General features: G+C 45.8%; 1 protein-coding gene across 2 annotated transcripts in view; it reads left to right on the top strand.

The window, feature by feature from the left end:
* Ildr1 (immunoglobulin-like domain containing receptor 1) overlaps positions 1-14,491 on the top strand; it is a 33,123-nt gene extending 18,632 nt beyond the window's left edge. The window contains exons 4-8 of one of the 2 annotated variants that reach the window (XM_063270523.1): positions 3,114-3,233; positions 3,825-3,971; positions 8,592-8,723; positions 8,937-9,695; positions 13,674-14,491. In XM_063270523.1, the coding sequence (XP_063126593.1) occupies positions 3,114-3,233; positions 3,825-3,971; positions 8,592-8,723; positions 8,937-9,695; positions 13,674-13,693 (1,178 nt within the window). In that variant the 3' untranslated portion in view covers positions 13,694-14,491. Of the gene's footprint in view, positions 1-3,113; positions 3,234-3,824; positions 3,972-8,591; positions 8,724-8,936; positions 9,737-13,673 lie in introns of both variants that reach the window. The other variant, NM_001127536.3, reaches the window with a different exon arrangement.
* The last annotated feature ends 5,976 nt before the right edge of the window (positions 14,492-20,467 follow it).

Here is a 20,467-nt window from a genome sequence, read left to right as displayed (position 1 = left end):
AAGGAGAAGGAAACAGAAGTCAAGCTCTGTCCCGGTCTTGCGTGACCTCACGTTTTTGTTTCAGTTCCTCTGCAGATATTTCTTGACAAACAGACAATAACGAGTTACAAATATGACCACCGGCTGAACTAGTCCATCATGCTGAGGCCTGATCTCTAGTTTAGAGATAAGCTGTCAAGCCATCTCTTTGGGGAATCTGACTGGGTTTTAAACCTGCCAGGAGAGGGCTGGCTCCTTGTCAAATCTCCTACAGAGTGTAAATGAACAATTTGAGCCACTGGGCTTTAGTGAACATTGTTTACATTGAGTATAAATTAAATGTTGGTTGACCTTAATGGAGTACCAGGTACTCATGAGAATGTTGATTCTTTTCCTGGGTAACACTCCAAAAATACTGGCCAGAATTCCTGTGCTCATTCGAGTTCAAAGCTGTCCCTTAGAGTACCAGAATGACTCGTTCATCGTGGAATGGCAAGGGGTCCAGGCTGGGGAGTTTTCCAGCCATTCTGGAGAAGTTAGCAGGGCTCGGTGTTGAAGAACTTCAGTCTGGGGGTGGTCATGGGAGTGAATCCATGTGCTGAGTGAGTGCTGTCGGTACAATCCCTTAACTTCTCTGTCTTCATTTTCCTTATCTGAAATACAGCTAAGTAACCATACGCTCTTCTCTGTGGGTACTACATTTGATTGCAAATAAGCAGAAACCAAAAATATTAGTGAAGTTTGTTTTGATCCCATGTATAAATCAGAAACATACAGTCCAGACCTAGGCTGGTGTCTGCATTCCATTAAATCCTCGGGGGGCCGAAGTTCATTTCAGCTCACCCAGACTGCTATCTTCTTTCTAGATGTCTTAGTCCTCTTTTTCTTCTTCTTCTAAAATAAAATGCCTGTGGGCAGTAAGAAGAGGCTTATTTATCTCATCATTTTGGTTGCTGAAAGTCTAAGAGTATATGGTGCCATTGGTTTGGCCTCACTGAGGCTCATGTCTGGGTCACCATCATGTGAACACTATCATAGAAGCGCTTACAGGAAGCAGAGCTCACATGGGGATTATAGGAGACCAAAGAGCACAAAGGACCACTCTTGTTCTTCTGTTACAACTCATTCTGTTGTGAACTTACTGGGGACTCTGTGTGTGTGTGTGTGTGTGTGTGTGTGTGTGTGTGTGTGTGTGTGTGTGTGTGCTGTAAGAATGACTTTAGTCTCATCTCAGAGCAGTACAACCAAGTGACCTAATTACTGTTTTAATCTCTATCCCTTAAAGATTCCACTACATTCCAACAAGGCTGAAGGGAACCACAGAGTCAGCGCAAGACACCCCAAGACCAAGTTCTCAGCCCAAAGGAGATATGTTTGCCCCAGAAGGACAAAAGGCAGGAATAAGGAACAAAGACAGGAGATAGAGGGAGACAGGGAAGGGGACAAAGGAGAGGGGAGAAAGGGGCAAAGGAGAGGTGGAAGGGGTATTTGTTATCCCAGGGACTGTCCCTGAATAGAGAGGAGACAGACATGGACCATAGGCAAATGGCCATCTATATAGGTAAAATGAGAAACCCTGTGTTAGGATGAGGAATTTAATTTTAATTGGGCACGTTGATTAGGTGAGTCAAAGGGGGCTTTTTAAGAAAAGATTTATTTATTTTCTGTATATGAATACACTATAGCTGTCTACAGACACACCAGAAGAGGACATCAGATCCCATTACAGATGGTTATAAGCCACCATGTGGTTGCTGGGAATTGAACTCCTGTCTTCTGGAAGAGCGGTCAGTGCTCTTAACCACCGAGCCATCTGTCTAGCCTCAAGGGGGTTTTTTGATAGGTGGACTTCAATACTGTGATAGCTGAACCTAGGTAGTCAGCCTCAGCATGAGGAAGTGGCCAAATAAGGGAACGAACCTTGATGGTTAGCTTTAAGAATGCAAGCTACTGTGTTTTAGTGAGGCAGAGGGAATGGGGGAGAAGGGCAAGGCCCGTCAGAGTCATGTTTGTGAGCTGGCTAGAGTCCCTTCCGAGACCACACTGAGGACCGAGCTTCCTACACATGAAACACACACTCAAACTGTGTCCAATCTCTGGCACCCAGGGAACAAAGTGAAAGAGATGAAGAAAGGGAAGGGTGTTCACTCCATTTTTAGGACAATTCTTGCAGCTGCTTATATTAATTGAGGCTGAGTCACGCAGAAGAGAGGATGGGAAATACTGACTTTATTCTGTGTGGTCTCTGTCTTAGCCTATTTCATGCTCTGTTATAATGAAGCTCCTGAGACCAGATAATTATAATGGGTAGAAATGCACTGGCTTATGTTTCTAGAGGTCTGGTGAGGGTCTTACAGCTACACTACCACATAGCGATAGAAGAGAGCACGAAGGGGACCACACTTAACATTTTCTGTTCATTTGTTTGTTTATTTGTCTTTGTTTTATTGAGATAAGGTTTCACTATGTAGCTCTGGCTGTCCTGGAACTTGCTATGCACATGGGTAGACCAGGCTGGTGTAGAACAGAGATTCACCTGCCTTTACCTCTGCCTCCCAAGTGCTGTGATTAAACATTAAGGTGTGAACCACTACTCCCAGCTATACTCACAATTTTAAATCTCTCTCTCTCTCTCTCTCTCTCTCTCTCTCTCTCTCTCTCTCTCACACACACACACACACACACACACACACACACAGGGGGGGGGATTTTTTAGGACACTGTCCATCAAGGTCCTAATCCCTTAGTGCTTAATATACAATTTTATTTTAGAATGAGTTTGAAGGGAACAGGCATTCATTTACTTAAGCTATACCAGCTGTATGCATAGCCAATGATTCTGTGATCCTGGGAAAAAGGAACAACATCAGAGGGACAAGTGGGAATCTCTACCTCACACGCATACGGGGATATACAGTGGGGATTACATGAGACCAGGAGATACCTTATAAACTAATAGTGTGGTTCAACGGGGAGTTCCTTCATCATCTCCATCTTTAGGAACAAGGGAAGGTGTGAGGAAGGATCCCGGACCCCTTTCTCATCTACCACAGGCCTTCTTGGGAAGGAGAACTCTGAGTCGCCGAAGATCCCACGCCCTGGTAACTGGCACTTTCCCCTTCTGTCCTACGCAGGAGCAGATCTTGTGATTAATGAAGTGATGTGGTGGGATCATGGGGTATACTATTGCACCATCGAGGCTCCAGGAGACACATCGGGAGACCCAGATAAGGAGGTGAAGCTCATCGTGCTGCGTAAGTGCTGCTGCAGCTCTCTCAGGCCAGCCATCAATATATATTGCGTGCAAAAGTACCTACCAATAGCAGCGAAACAGAAACAAAGAGATCTGTCATTGGACTGGAAGTCTCTGGTGGTCTCTTAGTAGAGCTAAACTTCAACTCAACTTCTTCTTCTTCTTCTTCTTCTTCTTCTTCTTCTTCTTCTTCTTCTTCTTCTTCTTCTTCTTTTTATTACTATTACTACTACTACTACTATTATTATCATTATTATTGTCAGTATGTCACAATGTCACATCTAGGTCAATGACTGTATTTACTAGTGTCTTGTGAGACTGGTTCTCAACCTGTACATTGAACAACTCTTTCACGGGATCACCTAAGACCTTTGGAAAACACAGATATTTATATTACAATTCGTAACAGTAGTAAAATTACAGTTATGAAGCAGCAATGAAAAAAATTTTATGGTTGGGGGTCAGCACACCGTGAGAAACTGTATAAAGGGTCACGGTTTAGAGAGGTTGAGAACCACGGGTCTAGAAGGTTGGAGTGGAGACATCCCTCTGATGATTTAGTTCATTCCCTTTCGGTTTCTCTCCATGGCAGATTGGCTGACAGTGATCTTCATCATCCTTGGAGCCCTCCTTCTCCTGCTGCTGATTGGTGTGTGCTGGTGCCAGTGTTGTCCGCAGTATTGCTGCTGCTACATCCGCTGCCCCTGCTGTCCCACCCACTGTTGCTGTCCCGAGGAAGGTGAGAGAACAGGGCAGCAGTGGGTTGGTCCTGATAGCACACACGCTCAATACCCCAAGTATCTTAGGTCAAAGTTCCTGGCTCTTCTGGGATCCCCTTTATGCCTTCTTCCTTTCCAGGCTCAGAAGACTTGAGCTGTACCTGTAAATGATTTCCAAAAACACTCTAAAGCCACAAGGAAGGTGGCCAATAACAGGGTTTCTACCTACAAAGTTCTCTTTTTCGTAAGCAGATGGATTTGGATCATCTGTTTTAAATGAGTTTTCCTTTTTGTGTATTTGAGCAATTCAACTCTTCTCTCCTAGGTCAGAAGTGGAATAAAAAATTCCAGCACTTGGGGCTGGGGATTTAGCTCAGTGGTAGAGCGCTTACCTAGGAAGCGCAAGGCCCTGGGTTCGGTCCCCAGCTCCGAAAAAAAAAAAAAAAAAAAATTCCAGCACTCTAACCATGCCTTGGTCTTTTGGGCAACCTGTCTTCATCCCAAAGCTCTCTAGAGACCCAGCCACCAGTCATCTAATTCGTTCACGGAAGATACTCATCATTCACACACACACACACACACACACACACACACACACACACTCACACAAGAATAAAAATGTAATAAGATGATAATTACCCTAAAATTTAAAGCTGCAGAATAGATGAGAACAGAGGAAGAAATGAGAGAGTGGTCTATAAAATTCTTTCCTTAGTAAATAGATGGCTGTCAAATCAACTAACTATAACTGGAAGTTTTCTTTTAGCATATTTGTTTTAAGTAACACTTCCTTTTCCCGATGATGTAAAGTATCATGTGGTAGAAAAATCTGAGAAATTAAAACATAAAAAAAGAAGAAGACAAAGCCAAGTCCCCAGAGACAATCAACCAGTCTTGTCATCTCGGTCCATGTGGAGGAAGAAAGTTTGAAAGGAAAACATGACGATTACTCATGATGATAGACACCCAACTTAATCTATGATGTCAAGGTCAGTGGTCTGAATCTGGTTTCAGGCCTGTGCTCAAAGATTGCCTAGTGTTTACAGGAAAAGAGAAATAACTTTCATTGCATGCTTGTTCTATGTGTGTCCTTTGTGTCCACTTCCCCACTGAATCCTCCCCACAGCCACCAAAGTCATATGTCATCATCATTTCATGGGCTAGGTCAGAGCAGTCCCAGAGCTCAGAGGTATCTGTCATGCATGCACAGTGTTAAGCCTCTGACCTGTGTCTGTGTGTCCCATGTAGGAAATTAGCTGAGGTTATATAAACTCTGAGAAGAGGAGAAAATAGGGAGAACTCAACATGAGTCTAAGGAGCTTCCTACCTCTCAGGGGCCTTTATGGAGAAGCCACTGTCATGAGAATAGTCCCATGTGAGATGAGATGAGTCCTTACTGGAAGACTCCTTAGAGCACAGGGCAGTAGCAGCAGGCAGAACCGAGGCAAAACTAGCATGGATGATGGATGCATCCCATCAGTGAGCTGAGAAGCAAAGGCTTGGCTTCTCTTTATTAAAAGGGCCATTTGCTCTTTTAATAGGACTGATGAAAACGAAGGACAGCTGACCATAAGTGAAGGCCCTTGGACTTGATCAGCCAAGTTCACTTTTTAACTTTCCTGACAAATTTGGTGAGAAGGTGAATTGGAGTGGCAGGAAATGGTCACCGAGAGATCTCTGAATAGGGGAAATATTCTGGTGCTGTTTTTTTTTTGTTTATTTGTGTTTTGTTTTGGCCAAAATAGCCCCAAGAATGTTTATAAGCAAGGAACCGGAAGAGAATAACTGGAAGCCCCACTTAAGAAGTTGGGTGCTCATGGATGGGTGTCTTTACCCTTGGAGGCAACATCAGGTCTCTACCAAGGAAGAGCTAGCCTTAAAAAGGAAAGAGGCAAGAGCGGAGGCAGCCTGAGCTCTGAAGAGAGAGGTCACTGCATGTGGAGGACAGTCAGTGTATGAGGGAGCCCACAGCAAGTCAAAGTACAGTGCCAGAGACAGCTCAGTGGCTTTCATGGGTGCCCTGAGTTCAGTCGCTGTGTCACACACAAACAAACAAATAAATATGCCAGATGCAGAAGGAAGCCTCTGGAACGATGTCACAGATCCTCGAACATTTCCCACCACAGCCCATGTCCCCAGCCAGTTCTCACCTCCCTGAGCTGTAACGGGAGGTTAGAGAGAACGACGAATTGGTGCTAACTTTTAGTAGATCCAGATAATCCACCGAGTACTGGCAAACAACCGTCATGGGACTTAAAGGTGAAAGGGTTTGGGACTGAAGACTTTTTTTGTTGTTCTCTTCTCTCTGAGTTACTTGCCGCCCCTCCCCGAGAGACTCCCTCTCTATATATAGCTGGACAGAGTGAGAAGTGGAAAGATTTCTCCAGTCACACAGACCTTGGTGATCTGGAATCCTAGCGGTTGGCTTCCTGTGAGGGCTGGTTCCTGTCCTTCACAAAGCAGAAGTAAAGCTCAAGGGGACTCGAGCAATGGGGGGCCTAGGAGCAGGACCGGCAGGTTCAAGGGAACCATCCCCCAAAGAAAGCCCATCCTGAGGAGGGTTACTCGAAGTCCAAAGTCTGTCTCTGCTGGTGGATTTCTGAGGCTAAAATGGCAAGAGTTCAAAAGGGGTATGGCGTTCCCAAAAGCTCCCAAGGTGTTGGAAATATGACTGACCAGCGAGGAAAGGCAAAGGAGGGAGAGGCCATGGGGTAACAGGAAGGTAAAGGTCAGGCCGGCTTCTGTGACAGTGGAGAGGTGGATGTATGGAATGGTAGCCAGTCATGGACAAGGGAATTTGGAAGGTCTCTGGGGACACTGGGGGGGGAGAAGTTTAGGTTTCAGAGGCTGATGAAGTGTCATTTCTGTCCCTAGTAGATTGCCTTAAACATTATACCCTGGGTTTTCTCCTGGAGCTAAGGAGCTAGGAAATAATTTATTATGATAACAATGAGGGTCTCTACTGACTTACCTGTTGTCCATTCCATGGGTTTTTGCCTCTTAACTCCAGCAACTCTGTGAAAGATCTGTCTAGCTCAGAGACTCTGAAAACTCAGAGCTGCGCAGCTAGAATAGCCAGGAAGGTTGATGTCCACCTGACCCTCAGAACCTTTGTTTAAAGAAGTCTGTGCCTGGCACTCTTGTTCCTCAAAACTGTCCTCAAGCAGCCAGTTCCAAGCTGACAGAAAAGGCATCTGCACTCGCTGTGGGATGTCAGGTTGGAATGCAACTTCTGTGATCTCAGCTTCCTCTATTTCCCGCATTAAAAGACATCTCCAGGCGTGGTGGCCCCTGCCTGTAATCTTAGTTCTCAGGGGGTGAGGTAGGAAGATCATTAAGTTTGGTGCCAACCTGGACTATGGAGTAAGATTCTGTTTCAAAACACAGAGAAGAGCTGGGTGAGGAGAGAACGGTTAGCTTGCTCACACAAAATAGTTGCTGTACTGATGGTGGCCAGTAGAGGGGGCTGATAAGCCCCCTACTCCTGCCTCCTTTGAGACTGGAGTGCTGTGGGTTGGTATTAAGGTGTGGCAACTCTAGGAGAGCCTTCGAGTGTGGTGCGTTTGATTTCTTCCTAGCAGGGCTGTGACTCACTTATGGGGCTGGAGCTCCGGACTCTTCTGGGGGCTCTGTGGCAACCACTTCCTGTTGTGTTAGAACATGGCCTCTCAGTGGCCTCAGCAGACCTCCCACAAGATGTAGCTGGGTACAGAATACCACCTTCTGCCCGGCTCTTCTGGGTAGAGCTGTGCGGTTTTACAGCAAACCCTGAAGTTGGTGAGACTACCGGGCTGGAAGCCTGTCACAGTTTGTGTAAGCACAGCGGGCATCTGCTCCACGCATGGATAGGCAGAGCCTTTGGGAGTCAAGTAGTACTCAGCCACGATCACCTCGAAATGGAAACCCAGGAACAAAAACAAAGTTTTAATTGCAATTTGCTGCAGACTGCGTGCTTCAGAACAGCTGTACCCTATAGGGAACTGAAATGACATTCCATAGCCCCTTCGTGCTGCTTTTTTGCACCGTTCCCCCAGGAAGGGAGTATTTCCTTCTATTTGCCTGGCCCACACCTTACTGAGGGGAAACCCCAGCAGCTAGTGAAGAAGAATAAAAAGGAACCACTACAATGCACTTCAGTTTTAGGTGTCGTTGCCCTTCGTCCCATGAGTTTTTTTTCCACCCAGGGCTGGTGTTCCAGCTAGAAACATCCTTAAGGCTCACACCACAGTCTTGTGCTTCCCCTCAGAACAAACGGCCCTGAGCTTGCCCTGCAGGCTCAAGAGCTGCCAGGCTGGTTCACGGCCTCCTCTAAGCCTTTACTATGTGGGGCATTTCTGTGTGACCCGAAGTTTGATTGACAGCCTATGCCCTTTGGGTGACCTGGAGAGCAAGTAACACAGAGACATGTTTTGAGGATAGAAAGTTGGGTTTTTAGAAATAAACTTTCCTGGGGGTGTGAGAGATGTAGTTTTCAATATAGGAAATCCACTCCCAGCCCCTTGCTAAAGACATAGCCCCTAAACTCTTGTTTCCATGCAAGATAGGTAAGAACGGGCTCCAAGGTGAGAAGCCGGAAGCACAGACCACGTGGGAGGGGTGGGACTGGCTAAGGGTCTGTGTTTCTCCTTCTTCCCCTGCAGCCCTGGCCCGCCACCGCTACATGAAGCAGGTACAGGCCCTAGGTCCTCAGATGATGGAAAAACCCCTGTACTGGGGGGCGGACAGGAGCTCCCAAGTTTCATCTTATGCAATGAACCCGCTGCTGCAGCGAGGTAAACTTTGTCAGAAAGTCATGGGAGTGGGAGGGCAGAGGGTGAGGGCAGAGGTGTGGTCTGCCAAGGAGCATGCACACTAATGGGGTGTCTTTCGATGGAGGGTGTGGGGGAGTGGAATCCGGCTTACTAACGTGACATTTTGATGCCCTGGTTCCTAGGAGGGTATTTGGGACCAGCAGTTCAGTGTGCTCCGTCCTTATTTTTATTCAGATCTGTCCTTACGGTCCAGCCTTCCACAGATGCCAATGACCCAGATGGCCGCTCACCCTCCCGTGGCCAATGGCGTCTTGGAATATTTGGAGAAAGAATTGCGGAACCTCAACCCAGCCCAGCCTCTGCCTCCGGATCTCAGAACCAAATCTGGTCACCCTTGCAGCATGCTCTCTTCCCTGGGCTCCGCCGAGGTTGTGGAACGCAGAGTCATCCACCTGCCCCCACTGATCAGAGACCCACTGCCCTCCAGGACCAGCAACTCCTCACACCAGCAGCGGCTCAATCCTGTTCCTTCCAGACCCCGGGATCCGAGTGAGGGCCGGAGGCAGCGCAATCACTCGGATTTCCTCCGAGAACTCCAGGACCGGGGGATGAGACCCTGGGCCCCCGGGAGAGGGGAGCTGGACCCCCATTGGAGTGGGAGACACCACCGCTCTAGGCCTAGCGAGTCCTCCATGCCCTGGTCAGACTGGGACAGCCTGAGCGAATGTCCCTCGTCCAGTGAGGCTCCTTGGCCCTCCAGACGACCAGAGCCCCGGGAAGGATCCCAGAGACATGGGAGACGCAGGCATCGCAGCTACTCACCTCCCCTACCCTCGGGCCCCAGTTCTTGGAGCTCTGAAGAGGAGAAAGAGTCGCTGCCTAGGAACTGGGGTGCCCAGCGACGTCACCATCGCCGCAGCCGCCGCCGCTCACAGTCTCCAAACTGGCTGGAGGAGAAACCACCCAGCTACCGCTCACTGGATGTGACTCCAGGCAAGAACAACATGAAAAAGGGGAATGTGGAGAGGCGCTTGGTGAGCCTGGGGCATCCTGTGGAGGGTCGGGCATGATCAGAGAGGCTCCTTAGTTTGTGGTCTTAGCCACATCTGACACAGGTCCAGCAGAGTTTTCTGCGTAACTGTCCCAGCAGGCTGGAGTACTGCCTTTTTTTGGAATGAAAAGGTCAAGTCAGTGCAGGGTGCAGAAGAGGCCCAAAGGGTCTTCTCTGCCTCAGTGTCGCTTCAGCTATCTTCTCTGCCCTTGGAGGCAGGTCAGGAGGGTTCTGCTGGTGCGCAGGTAAAGAACTAAGGCTCAGAATGACTAAGCACCCCGTGGTGGAGAGCTGGACGTCTGGTTCCAGCTGCGGCCCTGGACCTTGACTTGGCAACCTTTTTTTTTTTTTTCTTTCTCATAGGCCAGGTTAGAAACAGGCAAGAGGAGCTGTGAATGTTTAAGTGAACATCAACAGTGCTGTGTGTGAGGATGAGCTCTTCCTGGTGTGCCCGGGAATCCAACCAACCCTGGCATCCTCCTTATGAGTAAAACTTTAGAGTGTTGTGACTACTGAAGGTTCCAGTCATTATTTAGCACTCTAAAGGGGGAGCACAGGAGGATAGACGCCCACAGTACCTCTAGCCTCCCTCCCTTCCTCCCTCCCACCCTCCCACCCTTCCTCCCTCCCACCCTTCCTTCCTTCCTTCCTTCCTTCCTTCCTTCCTTCCTTCTTTCTTCTCTCTTTTTAGAGGTATGATTTTTTATTTTTCTACCATGTATGAATATTGAAGATATTTTTATTGGATTTTTAAATTTACACTTCAAATGTTATCTCCTTTCCCGGTTTCCCCTCCAGAAACCCTCTATCCTATCCCCTTTCCCCCTGCTTCTATGAGGATGCCCTCCCACCCACCCACCCACCCGACTCCCCGCCCTAGAGGATTTTTTTAATGCAGGTATAATGGTCTTTAGTAATGCCAGCACTCAGAACTGCCACGAGTTCAAAGCTAGCTTTATCTACTGTATAAGATGCTATCTCAAAAGCACCAAGACTTTAAGGAACCGTTTGATAATTAGCTCACCCAGGTGAGAGCTTATACTTTATAAAAATATTCCACTACTGCTCAAACATAAACAAACTACTTACTCAGAAGCACCTTACAGGCTACCCGTGACCAAACCCATTTCCTCATCTTCTTCTGCTGAGACAGTTAGGGCTCAGGAAGCTCTGAGGGGAAGCCCCAGAGGCAGGGCATCATCTAAGAACAGCAGTCTCTTACGGGCTTTGAAGGACACAATTATCAGTATGTGTGTGTGTATGTATGTATGTATGTATGTATGTATGTATGTATGTATCCCAAACACAGGTGTGCAAAGGAGCAAGCCAGGGTGGGGTGCAAACTGAAATGGAAGAGTGGAGCGGGGGAGACAGTGTGGCCCAGAAGGAAGGGTGCTTCTGAGATCATCAATGGCAGCTGTGTCACTTTCTCACAAGTGTCTAATGGACGCTGAGGTCAGCAAGCAGCAGTGAGAACAGCGTGAGGCACAGGCTGTGTCCATTTTGCATGTGTCCTGTACTCCACACAGCAGCCCTGTACTGTAAGGCCCATTTTGAGTTAAAGATTTGTGTGCCAATGGCCCACTGCCCTAGTCTGGCCCCTCACATGTCCTTTTGACTGTCTCAGCAAAGCTTAAGGAGTGACCTCATCCACACACATTACAGTTGCTTCTTTGTAAGGTACTCAGTAGAATGAATCCTGGAAGAAAGCACAGGGCCTGTCAAAGCCAGGGTGCCTAGAGCCACTGTCACATGGTGACCTTTCTCATGTAGTGACTAAGTGTGCCTCTTCTTTTTAGAAAATGAAATATATGATTTTCAAGTTTTTGGCTCCAAAATCAGAGCCCCATTTTTCTCTAAGTTACCTGGTTCTCTTCTTTATCTTCTTCCAGTTACAGTATGTAACCCTTCTAAGCCTTAGAATCTAAGGGAAGGGTAGAAGACATTATGCTCTAGATGACAGAGCCATCTAGAGTCCTCATAAGGCTCAGAACAGTTGAATAACAAGGGCAAAGCACACAGCGATAGAAAGAGAAGCCGCCGTTTGAACGGAGCCCTCTGGTTCTCGATTGGTAAGCCACGCTGTTTCCTTAGACAGAAGGCAATCACTGAAATCCATAATACTTTCTAGCAACTATGGCTTCCTAATTTTTCCCTAGCATCAGTGCTTTGTTTTTGAAATCAAGATGTGAACAAGAAGTCATTCTACTACTATTTTCATATATAAAGTTGTCTTTGAGAAGAAAAGATTTTCGTCTAAAATATCACTGAATTGCACTCAACCTTCTTTGTATATTCTAACACTGCCCATAGGCCCTGGACCAAAGCTTGCATTTGCAGATTAGCTCATTTTAAGGGTGTAACATGTTGCCTTTCCAGCTCTGTGATCCGCTGAGCGCTTCCTGCCCAGATTACTGAAGGCATTGGAGCTTGCCATTTTCAATACTGCAGTTTGGCCACTAGATGGCGACTTTCGACTTCGTGCCACTTGCAGTTTCTCTGGTCCTTTCATTAAGAGAAAGTGTCACTGTTAAATCAGGCTTTATGAGCAACAGGTTTACCATAACTTTAAAATTCAAATACTCAGAGAAATAGGAAACAAACTAAATATCTTTAGGCTCACTCGGAGCCTTCTCCCTCGAGAGTAATGTTTAGTAAATATACACAAGTGTGTGCTTCTGTGCACACAACCGCCTGGTAATGTAAAACAGGTAAGATGCGCTCTCTGCTCAGCGCTCAGAGAAACACAGACATTGTGCTGTCTGTGGGAGCGCCTGCTCAGCTGACTTCAGCTGAAGCCTTTCACTCAGTCAAACTGAAGCTTTCTACTCTTCAGGCTGAATGATCCTTGTGTTTCTAAGCCCTTTCAGACTATCTCTCTTTCCAATCTTGCCCTAATAGAATGAGTTCCAAGACACTCTGGCATCTTCAAAACTTGGCCCATATGCATCTAGTCTAGTGAGGAGAAAGCCACGGTGTTTGTTTCTGGACTAACCTCTAATGCTCTATAGTGAATACCAGGTGTTATATATATATATTTTTGCCTTAAATTCTTTATTAGTAAAAAAAATGTATTTGGATCTGCAATCTTTTACTGTGAGCATCCCTCAATCGTGCCAGGTCTTCCTGAACAGAGAGTCCCTTTGTTTCTTTTCATGGTTGTCCTCCCTTGCAGAGAACCTTCACTCCAGAGTTTTCTGATTAGAAACCTTGGCCCTTAACACTTACTTTCCTCATAATAAGAAAGGAGTTTTTGAAGCACTATAATGGACATACCTATGCGTATCTTTAGGACTGTTCATTACAGGTAGGGTGCCTTCCCTTCTCAAGTGAGACAGAGATGCTCTCATTCCTGAACTCCAGCTGTAGACTTTCAGAAATGTAATCAAATGACCTCCCCCTCCCCCACCTCCCTGACATGCGTGGAGAGGTTTGAGAAGCATATATCAAATGAGAAAACAACAAAACCCAAACAGACCCACAAGTAACTAGAGATCCTTTGAAGCAAAGCCATTGAGTTTGTTCTGGAAAAGTATGAAAAATAACTCTAGAGGAATACTGAAGTATGAAGCTAAGGAAAGGGGCAGAGAGGAGTGGTTCAGAATGTAATCGGGGACAGAGCTGTCTTTATGGTAAGTAGAGATGAACTGGGAAGTGGAAAGAAAGCCTGTTCTTTGGTCTACTAAAGCCTTGGATTGGCGTTATTCCAAAAACAACAGTGAGAGGCAGAGTGAATACGATTAGAAATTTTCAGAAATCGACAGTGTTTGAGGAAGGCCATTGTGAGGAAAAGGATGGCCCCACAAAAGGTCAAGAAATACAGGATGCACCACTTGGTGGGTTAGACCCGCTCACCTTGGGAATCGAATATTCGGGCTATCAATTGAGCTGAATGTAGCTTTTGTGTTCTTGTTCCTCAGGAGAGGGAGAGCTCCCATAGCGGACGGAGCGTGGTCATTTAGTCTCCAGGCCTCATACTGCTTCTTGGATCGCACGTGTCAGCATCACCAACATTTCTGGCTGCCTCGGGAGGGACACCATACATCTGTGTCTCACAGTTTGGGTGTAGATTCTAAGAATCAGATAGAAGAGTTTTCAAAACAGGTGTTTGTGGGATTAATACCAAGCTTTATTTATCCCTTTTCACACCCTCTGTCTATTACATGGTCTCCGACTTGTAAGGGATCCTAGCTAGGATAGGATCCCTCAGAAACACAGCAACCCAGAGTGTTCCAGTAGGTCAAGGTGCTCCGGACCAAGGCATTCTCATAACTACAACTCAGGAATCTTTAAGAGGAAATCAAACGTGTTCCAGGAACAGGAAACCTATGGAATATTATGAGCAAGTGCCCGTGGGAACTCCCTGCCCTCTCTGGAACTTCTTGAGGGATTTTCCACAATAAGCATCCCCACCTGTGGTCCTGAGCATTCCTGAGTTCCCAACCCAAGCAAGAGAGCAAGTGTGAAACTTCTATATCTCTGTGCCTTTCACAGACTGTTTAATGCAACTCTGGGAAACCACAGGGAACCAATTGTTCACCAACCGAGCGTGTTCTCATTTCTTTTTTTCTTTCTTCTTGTTCCTTTCCCCTATATTTAATTGGTTTTCTTCCATATGATACTATAATAATGCTAAAATCACCTTAAGTACTTTCAAGCACCATACAGTATAAACAAGAAAATTAATGTAACGGGCTGAAGATTCCATTTCAAATAAATATCTGCTTTTCTACCCTGAGTTTCTACTTCTATTCATTGATTTAAGCTTCTGGTAAAGCTCAGAGATGAATCAGGCCAGGCTAGGTAGTTCCAAGAACTGCCCTTCTCCAGGACTGCTGAATGTTTCAGGGTTGTGATGTCCCAAGTGTTAGCATCTAGGTGGGTTTGGCCACTCACAGAATCCCAGGAGGAAAGAGCTGAGCCTTTCCTGTGTGCAATGGGGCTATCACTGCTTCCCATTTTCATATAGCTGCTTTGCAGATATACTTATGATTGATGTGTAGGCTTTCTCTGAGTAGACTGGAAGGAGATGGTCCCAACATTATTGATATTGTAGAAGACCAGCAATATCCCTGTCTGTCTGGTCATGACCTCAATTTAGAGTTAATGTATCAACCCATCCATTTTTTTCTCCATAATTAAAAGTGAAAAAAATAGACTAAATTCCTGTTTGGCAGGGGTTATTTTCAGGATTTTTGAAATCTGAACTAAAATTAGGAAGAGAAAAAGATGGCTAATGTAGGTGTAAGAATGAGTGGGTTTTGCTACTCTGGTGTAGAAAATACCATATAACATACAACACAAGCTTACTTCTTAGTAAAGTGTGTGTGTGTGTGTGTGTGTGTGTGTGTGTGTGTACATATACACACATATGTATAAAGGAAGAATCTAACATATTAATATATACATTAGATTCTTCTTTTATACAAAACACCTCAATCATAATTTTCTTTTCCTCCATTCTTCTTCTGACACTCCCCCTTTCCTAGGATCCACTCCCCCTCCATTTCCCAGAAAATCAGAAAAAAGCAGGCCTTCAAGGGACAGCAACCACCCAGGACAAAACAAAATACAAGGCAAGGCAAAGCCCTCACAGTGAAGCTGGACAAGTTAACCCAACAGGAAGAAAAGGGTCCCAAGAGCAGGCAAAAGAGTCAGAGACTCCCCCGCTCCCACAGTTAGTAGTCCCATGAGACACCACGCTAATAAGCTCAACATATACACAAAGGATCCTGTGCAGACCCATGCAGGCACCATGCTTGCTACTCCAGTCTCTGTGAGATCATCTGATCCCTGCTTAGTTGTTTCAGTGGGCCACGTCTTCCTGGTGTCCTCCATCCTCTCTGACTTCTAAAATCCTTCAGCCCCCTCTTCTATAGAACTACCTGAGGGAAGGGACACAATGGAGACCTTCTATTTGTCCTCTTTCTCCTCATAATGTCTGGCTGTGGATTTGCTCCCATCTGATGCAGAGGAAACTGCTCTGATGACAACTGGACAAATATGAGTATAGCAAAATATCGTTAGGGATCATTTCACTGATTTGTTTTTGGATCAGTCATGTTTGGTTCTACCCTAGGTCTCTGTGCTAAGCAGCCTCCAGTTTCTGGTCATACAAGCAGTATTAGGCCTGGACTCCCTCTCGGGAGTAGACCTCAAGTTAAATCAGGCATTGGTTGGCCACCCCACAAGTTCTGTGACTACCATTGTCCCAGCATACCTTTCAGGCAAGACAGAATATTGGTTGATGGTTCTGTGGCTGGGTTGCTACCCACAGCCTGTAGAGTACCTTCTCAAGCCAAAGAGATTGGAAGGCAAGGGTGCAGGCTCCATGCAGGCATCACCTCAGCCTCTCCATAATCAGTGAGCTGTGTGGATGTTGTCCTTGACAATGCTCCACCTCGGTATTAGTCAGGGTTTTACTGCTGTGAACAGACATCATGACCAAGGCAACACTCATATAAACAACATTTAGTTGGGGCTGGCTTACAGGTTCAGAGGTTCAGTCCAGTATCAGCAAGGCAGAAGCATGACAACGTCCAGGCAGGCATGGCACAGGAGGAACTGAGAGTTTTACATCTTCATCTGAAAGCTGCTAGTGGAAGACTGGCTTTCAAGCACCTAGGGTAAGGGTCTTAAAGCCCACACCCACAGTGACAAACCTACTCCAACAAGGCCACACCTCCTAATAATGCCACTCCCTTGGCTGAACATACGCAAACCATCACATTCTACTCCCTGGCTCCCACAGGCCTGTTCAAATACATGAGTCTATGGGGGCCGTACCTAAACATAGCATAATGCAAAATACATTTAGTCCAACTTCAAAAGTCACCATAGTCTATAGCAGTCTCAACAATGTTAAAAAGTCCAAAGTTCAAAGTCTCTTCTGAGATTCATCTAACCAACTATAATCCCAAAAGCAAGACAGGAAACCAGCTGGGCAAACTCCAAACTCTGCATCTCCATGTCTGATGTCAAAACAGTCTTTTGATCTCCAACCCCTTTTTCATCTTTGTTGACTATAACAAACTTCTTTCTCCTGGACTGGTTTCATGCCCTGTTAGCAGTTTTCCTCAGCAGTTATGCTATGGCTCTGACGTCTCAAAAATCTTGGGGTCTCTAAGGCAACTTCAATGTTACGGCTTCTTTTCCAATGTCTGGCATCCACACGTGATCTTCTGGGCTCCTCCAAAGTCTTGGGTTACTTCTCTAGCTCTGCCCTCTGTAGCACTATAGGCTCTGGTTGACTCCACTCCACTGCTGCTGCTGTTCTTGGTGATCATCCTGTGGTACTGGCATCTCCACTATACTGGGGTATTCTGCTGCAACTAGGCTTCACCAGTAGCCTCTCATAAGCTCTCTTCATGGTGCCAAGCCTCAACTCCTTTGCATGACCCCTCAATTGCAATTGAGGCTGCACCTTCACCAATGGCCTTCCCTGGCCTCTCACAGTGCCAAACCCCAGGTATTCTTTATAACCCCTTTATGCCTTCAAAACCAGTATCATCTGGGTGTTTCTTACATCACCAAGTATAGCAACATAAGAGAACATTTCCCAGAAGATTTCACCTTGGTGATGCTGGTCTCTTCTTTTCTTTTCCTTAAGATTTATTTTATGTATATGAGCACACTGCAGCTGTCTGCAGACACATCAGAAGAGGGCATCAGATCCCATTACAGATGATTGTGAGCCACCATGTAGTTGCTGGGAATTGAACTCAGGACCTCTGAAGAACAACCAGTGCTCTTAATTACTGAGCCATCTCTGGTCTCTTCTTAATCACCACTAATTTCTTAACTCCAGCTCACTAGCATCAATTGTCCCAGAAATCCCTTCTATTCTGGACTCTAAAGCCAGAGCCACATGGCTGAAGCTGTCATGTTCTGTTGTTCACTGGAGCTGGAACATGGCCCCTTATTCTATTACCAGCTTCCTGTTTTCCACTCCCTCTCTGCCTAAGCTTGGCTGTCCTGGATCTTGCTCTGTAGATTGACTTTTAATTCAGAGATCTGCATGGCTCTGTTTCCTGAGATTAAAGGTTTGTACCATCTTGCTTGGATCTAAATTTAGCTGGGTGAGATCTTGCTCCAAGGTCACCACTCCCTTAATTCAATTTAATATCCTTGAACACAGGATTCAGTTCCATTTCACTTCCTGCTACCCCTTTAATACACGAACCATAGATTTTATAATTTTCCTTTCTCAGCTTGCTACACTTGTTCAAAATGCTCTTCATGAGATTTAACCAAGAACACATTCATTGATGGGCATTTCAGAGACTTCCTTTGTCATTGCAATTAACCTGAGTCTCTTCACCTTAGCCTCAGGCCGACTCTTCAGACAAGGGCAAAAAGTAGCCACATTCTTCACCAAATACCACAAAAGCAGTCTCTAGGCCACATGTTGAAGTTCTTCACTGAAACCTCTTGGGGCAGATTAGCACAATTCAGATCACTCTCAGTAACAAAGTCTTCTGTATCCCTACTAGGATAGACAGTTATGCCCCATTTAAAGCATTCCACTGCTTCCCAAATCCAAAGTCCCCAAATCCCCATTCTTCTAAACAAAAGCATGGTCAGGTCTATCACAGCATTGATACCAGTTCCTGGTACCAACTTCTGTCTTAGTTAGGGTTTTACTACTGTGCACAGACACCATGACTGAGGCAGCTCTTAAAAAAAAAAAACATTTAGTTGGGGCTGATTTACAGGTTTAGAGATTCTGTACAGTATCATCAAGGCGGTAACATGACAGCGTCCAGGCAGGCATGGTGCAGGAGGAGCTAAGAGTTCTACATCTTGGGGTTGGGGATTTAGCTCAGTGGTAGAGCGCTTGCCTAGGAAGCGCAAGGCCCTGGGTTCGGTCCCCAGCTCTGAAAAAAAGAACCAAAAAAAAAAAAAAAAAAAAAAAAAGAGTTCTACATCTTCATCTGAAGGCTGCTAGTGAAAGACTGGCTTCCAGGCAGCTAGAGTGAGGGTCTTAAAGCCCACACCCACAGTGACACACCTACTCCAATAGGGCCACACCTTCTAATGGTGCCACTCCTTGGGCAGAGCATATACAAACCATCACACACACACACACACACACACACACACACACACACACACACACACACACACACACACCAGTTTTTGGAGAACAACCCTCTTTCCTAGCATTAGCCTGGATAGGGTCTCTCCATAGGAGCCCCTGGCCAACGACTTAATTGAATTTGCCCAGTCCCAACACTAGAAGCCTTGCCTGCCTATAAGAGATGGCCAGTTAAGACTCTGTATCTCTATTCCTAGGAGTTCTCTAGGATCATCCTCATAAATTCCAGGAAGTTTCCACTGCACTAGGCTTGCATACTATTCCCACCCACCCCCAATTCTAGCCATCTCTCCCTGGATTCTCTCCCTCCATTCCTTACTCCCCACCTGACCCCTCCTGTTCCTGTCCCCATCAACCCTAGTACACCCAAAAAATCTTTTCTATTTTCCTTTCCTAGGGACCTACATCTCCCCTGACCCCCCCCCCTTGTTCTGTACATATCCTCTTTGAGTCTACTTGTAAGTAAATAAATACCATATTTATCTTTCTGGGTCACCTCACTTGGGATGCATTTTTTCTAGTTCTATCCATTTGTCTGCAAATTTTCACCATTATCCAGTAGACTTCATCCCAGTGATACAGAGATGGTTCAATATATGAAACTCAGTAAGTGTACTCCATCCCATAAACACGCTGAAAGAAGAAAACCTACATGATCCTCCCATTAGATGAAAAAAAAGCCCTTGACGAAATCTAACAGCCCCTCATGATAAACATCTGGGGAAAGTAAGGATACAAGAGATGCACCCAAACATAATAAAGACAATTTATAGTAAGACTGTAGTCAATATCAAATTAAACAGAGAGAAAGCCAGTGCAATTCCACTAAAATCAGGAACAAGACAAGGTTGTCTGCTCTTTACCTATCTATTCAATATAGTCACTGAACTTTTAGCTGGAGCAATATGACAGCTGAGAGAGATCAAGGGAAGGAAGAAGTCAAAGTATCTGTATTCAAAGATGATACGATAGCGTACGTAAGTGATCCCACAGCTGATAAATGCCTTCAGTGATGTGGCTGGATACAAAATTAACTTTAAAAAATTCAGTATACGAACAATAAACAAGCTGAAAAAGGAATCAGGGAAATAACACCTGTTGCAGTAAAAATAAAAAAGGACGGGCAGTTCCTGCTCATACCCTCTGGTCTGGTTCCCTGCTAGTTCGAGCTGCAGTGGAACATTGGAAATAGCGCTAATTTATCTCAGCGGCTTCATGCTCTGTTAGCCAGCTGTCTTCTAGCCCCAGTGGTCGCTCCATTCCCATTGCTAATCGCCCTGGCCAGCCAGAAACTCTGTGGTCCCAGCTACTTGGTAAAATCATGACTCAACAAACTAGAGCCCAACAATCAGATTTACATGTTGAATTCTTTTTTTTTTTAAATTAACTTGAGTATTTCTTATATACATTTCGAGTGTTATTCCCTTTCCCGGCTTCCGGGCAAACATCCCCCTCCCCCATCCCCACCCTCCCCCCATTGCCGCCCTCCCCCCAACAATCTAGTTCACTAGGGGTTCAGTCTTAGCAGGACCAAGGGCTTCCCCTTCCACTGGTGCTCTTACTAGGATATTCATTGCTACCTATGAGGTCAGAGTCCAGTGTCAGTCCATGTATAGT

The sequence above is a fragment of the Rattus norvegicus genome, chromosome 11 (genome assembly GCF_036323735.1).
Source record: "Rattus norvegicus strain BN/NHsdMcwi chromosome 11, GRCr8, whole genome shotgun sequence".
Classification (NCBI taxonomy): domain Eukaryota; kingdom Metazoa; phylum Chordata; class Mammalia; order Rodentia; family Muridae; genus Rattus; species Rattus norvegicus.
This window is presented reverse-complemented; position numbering and strand designations above follow the sequence as displayed.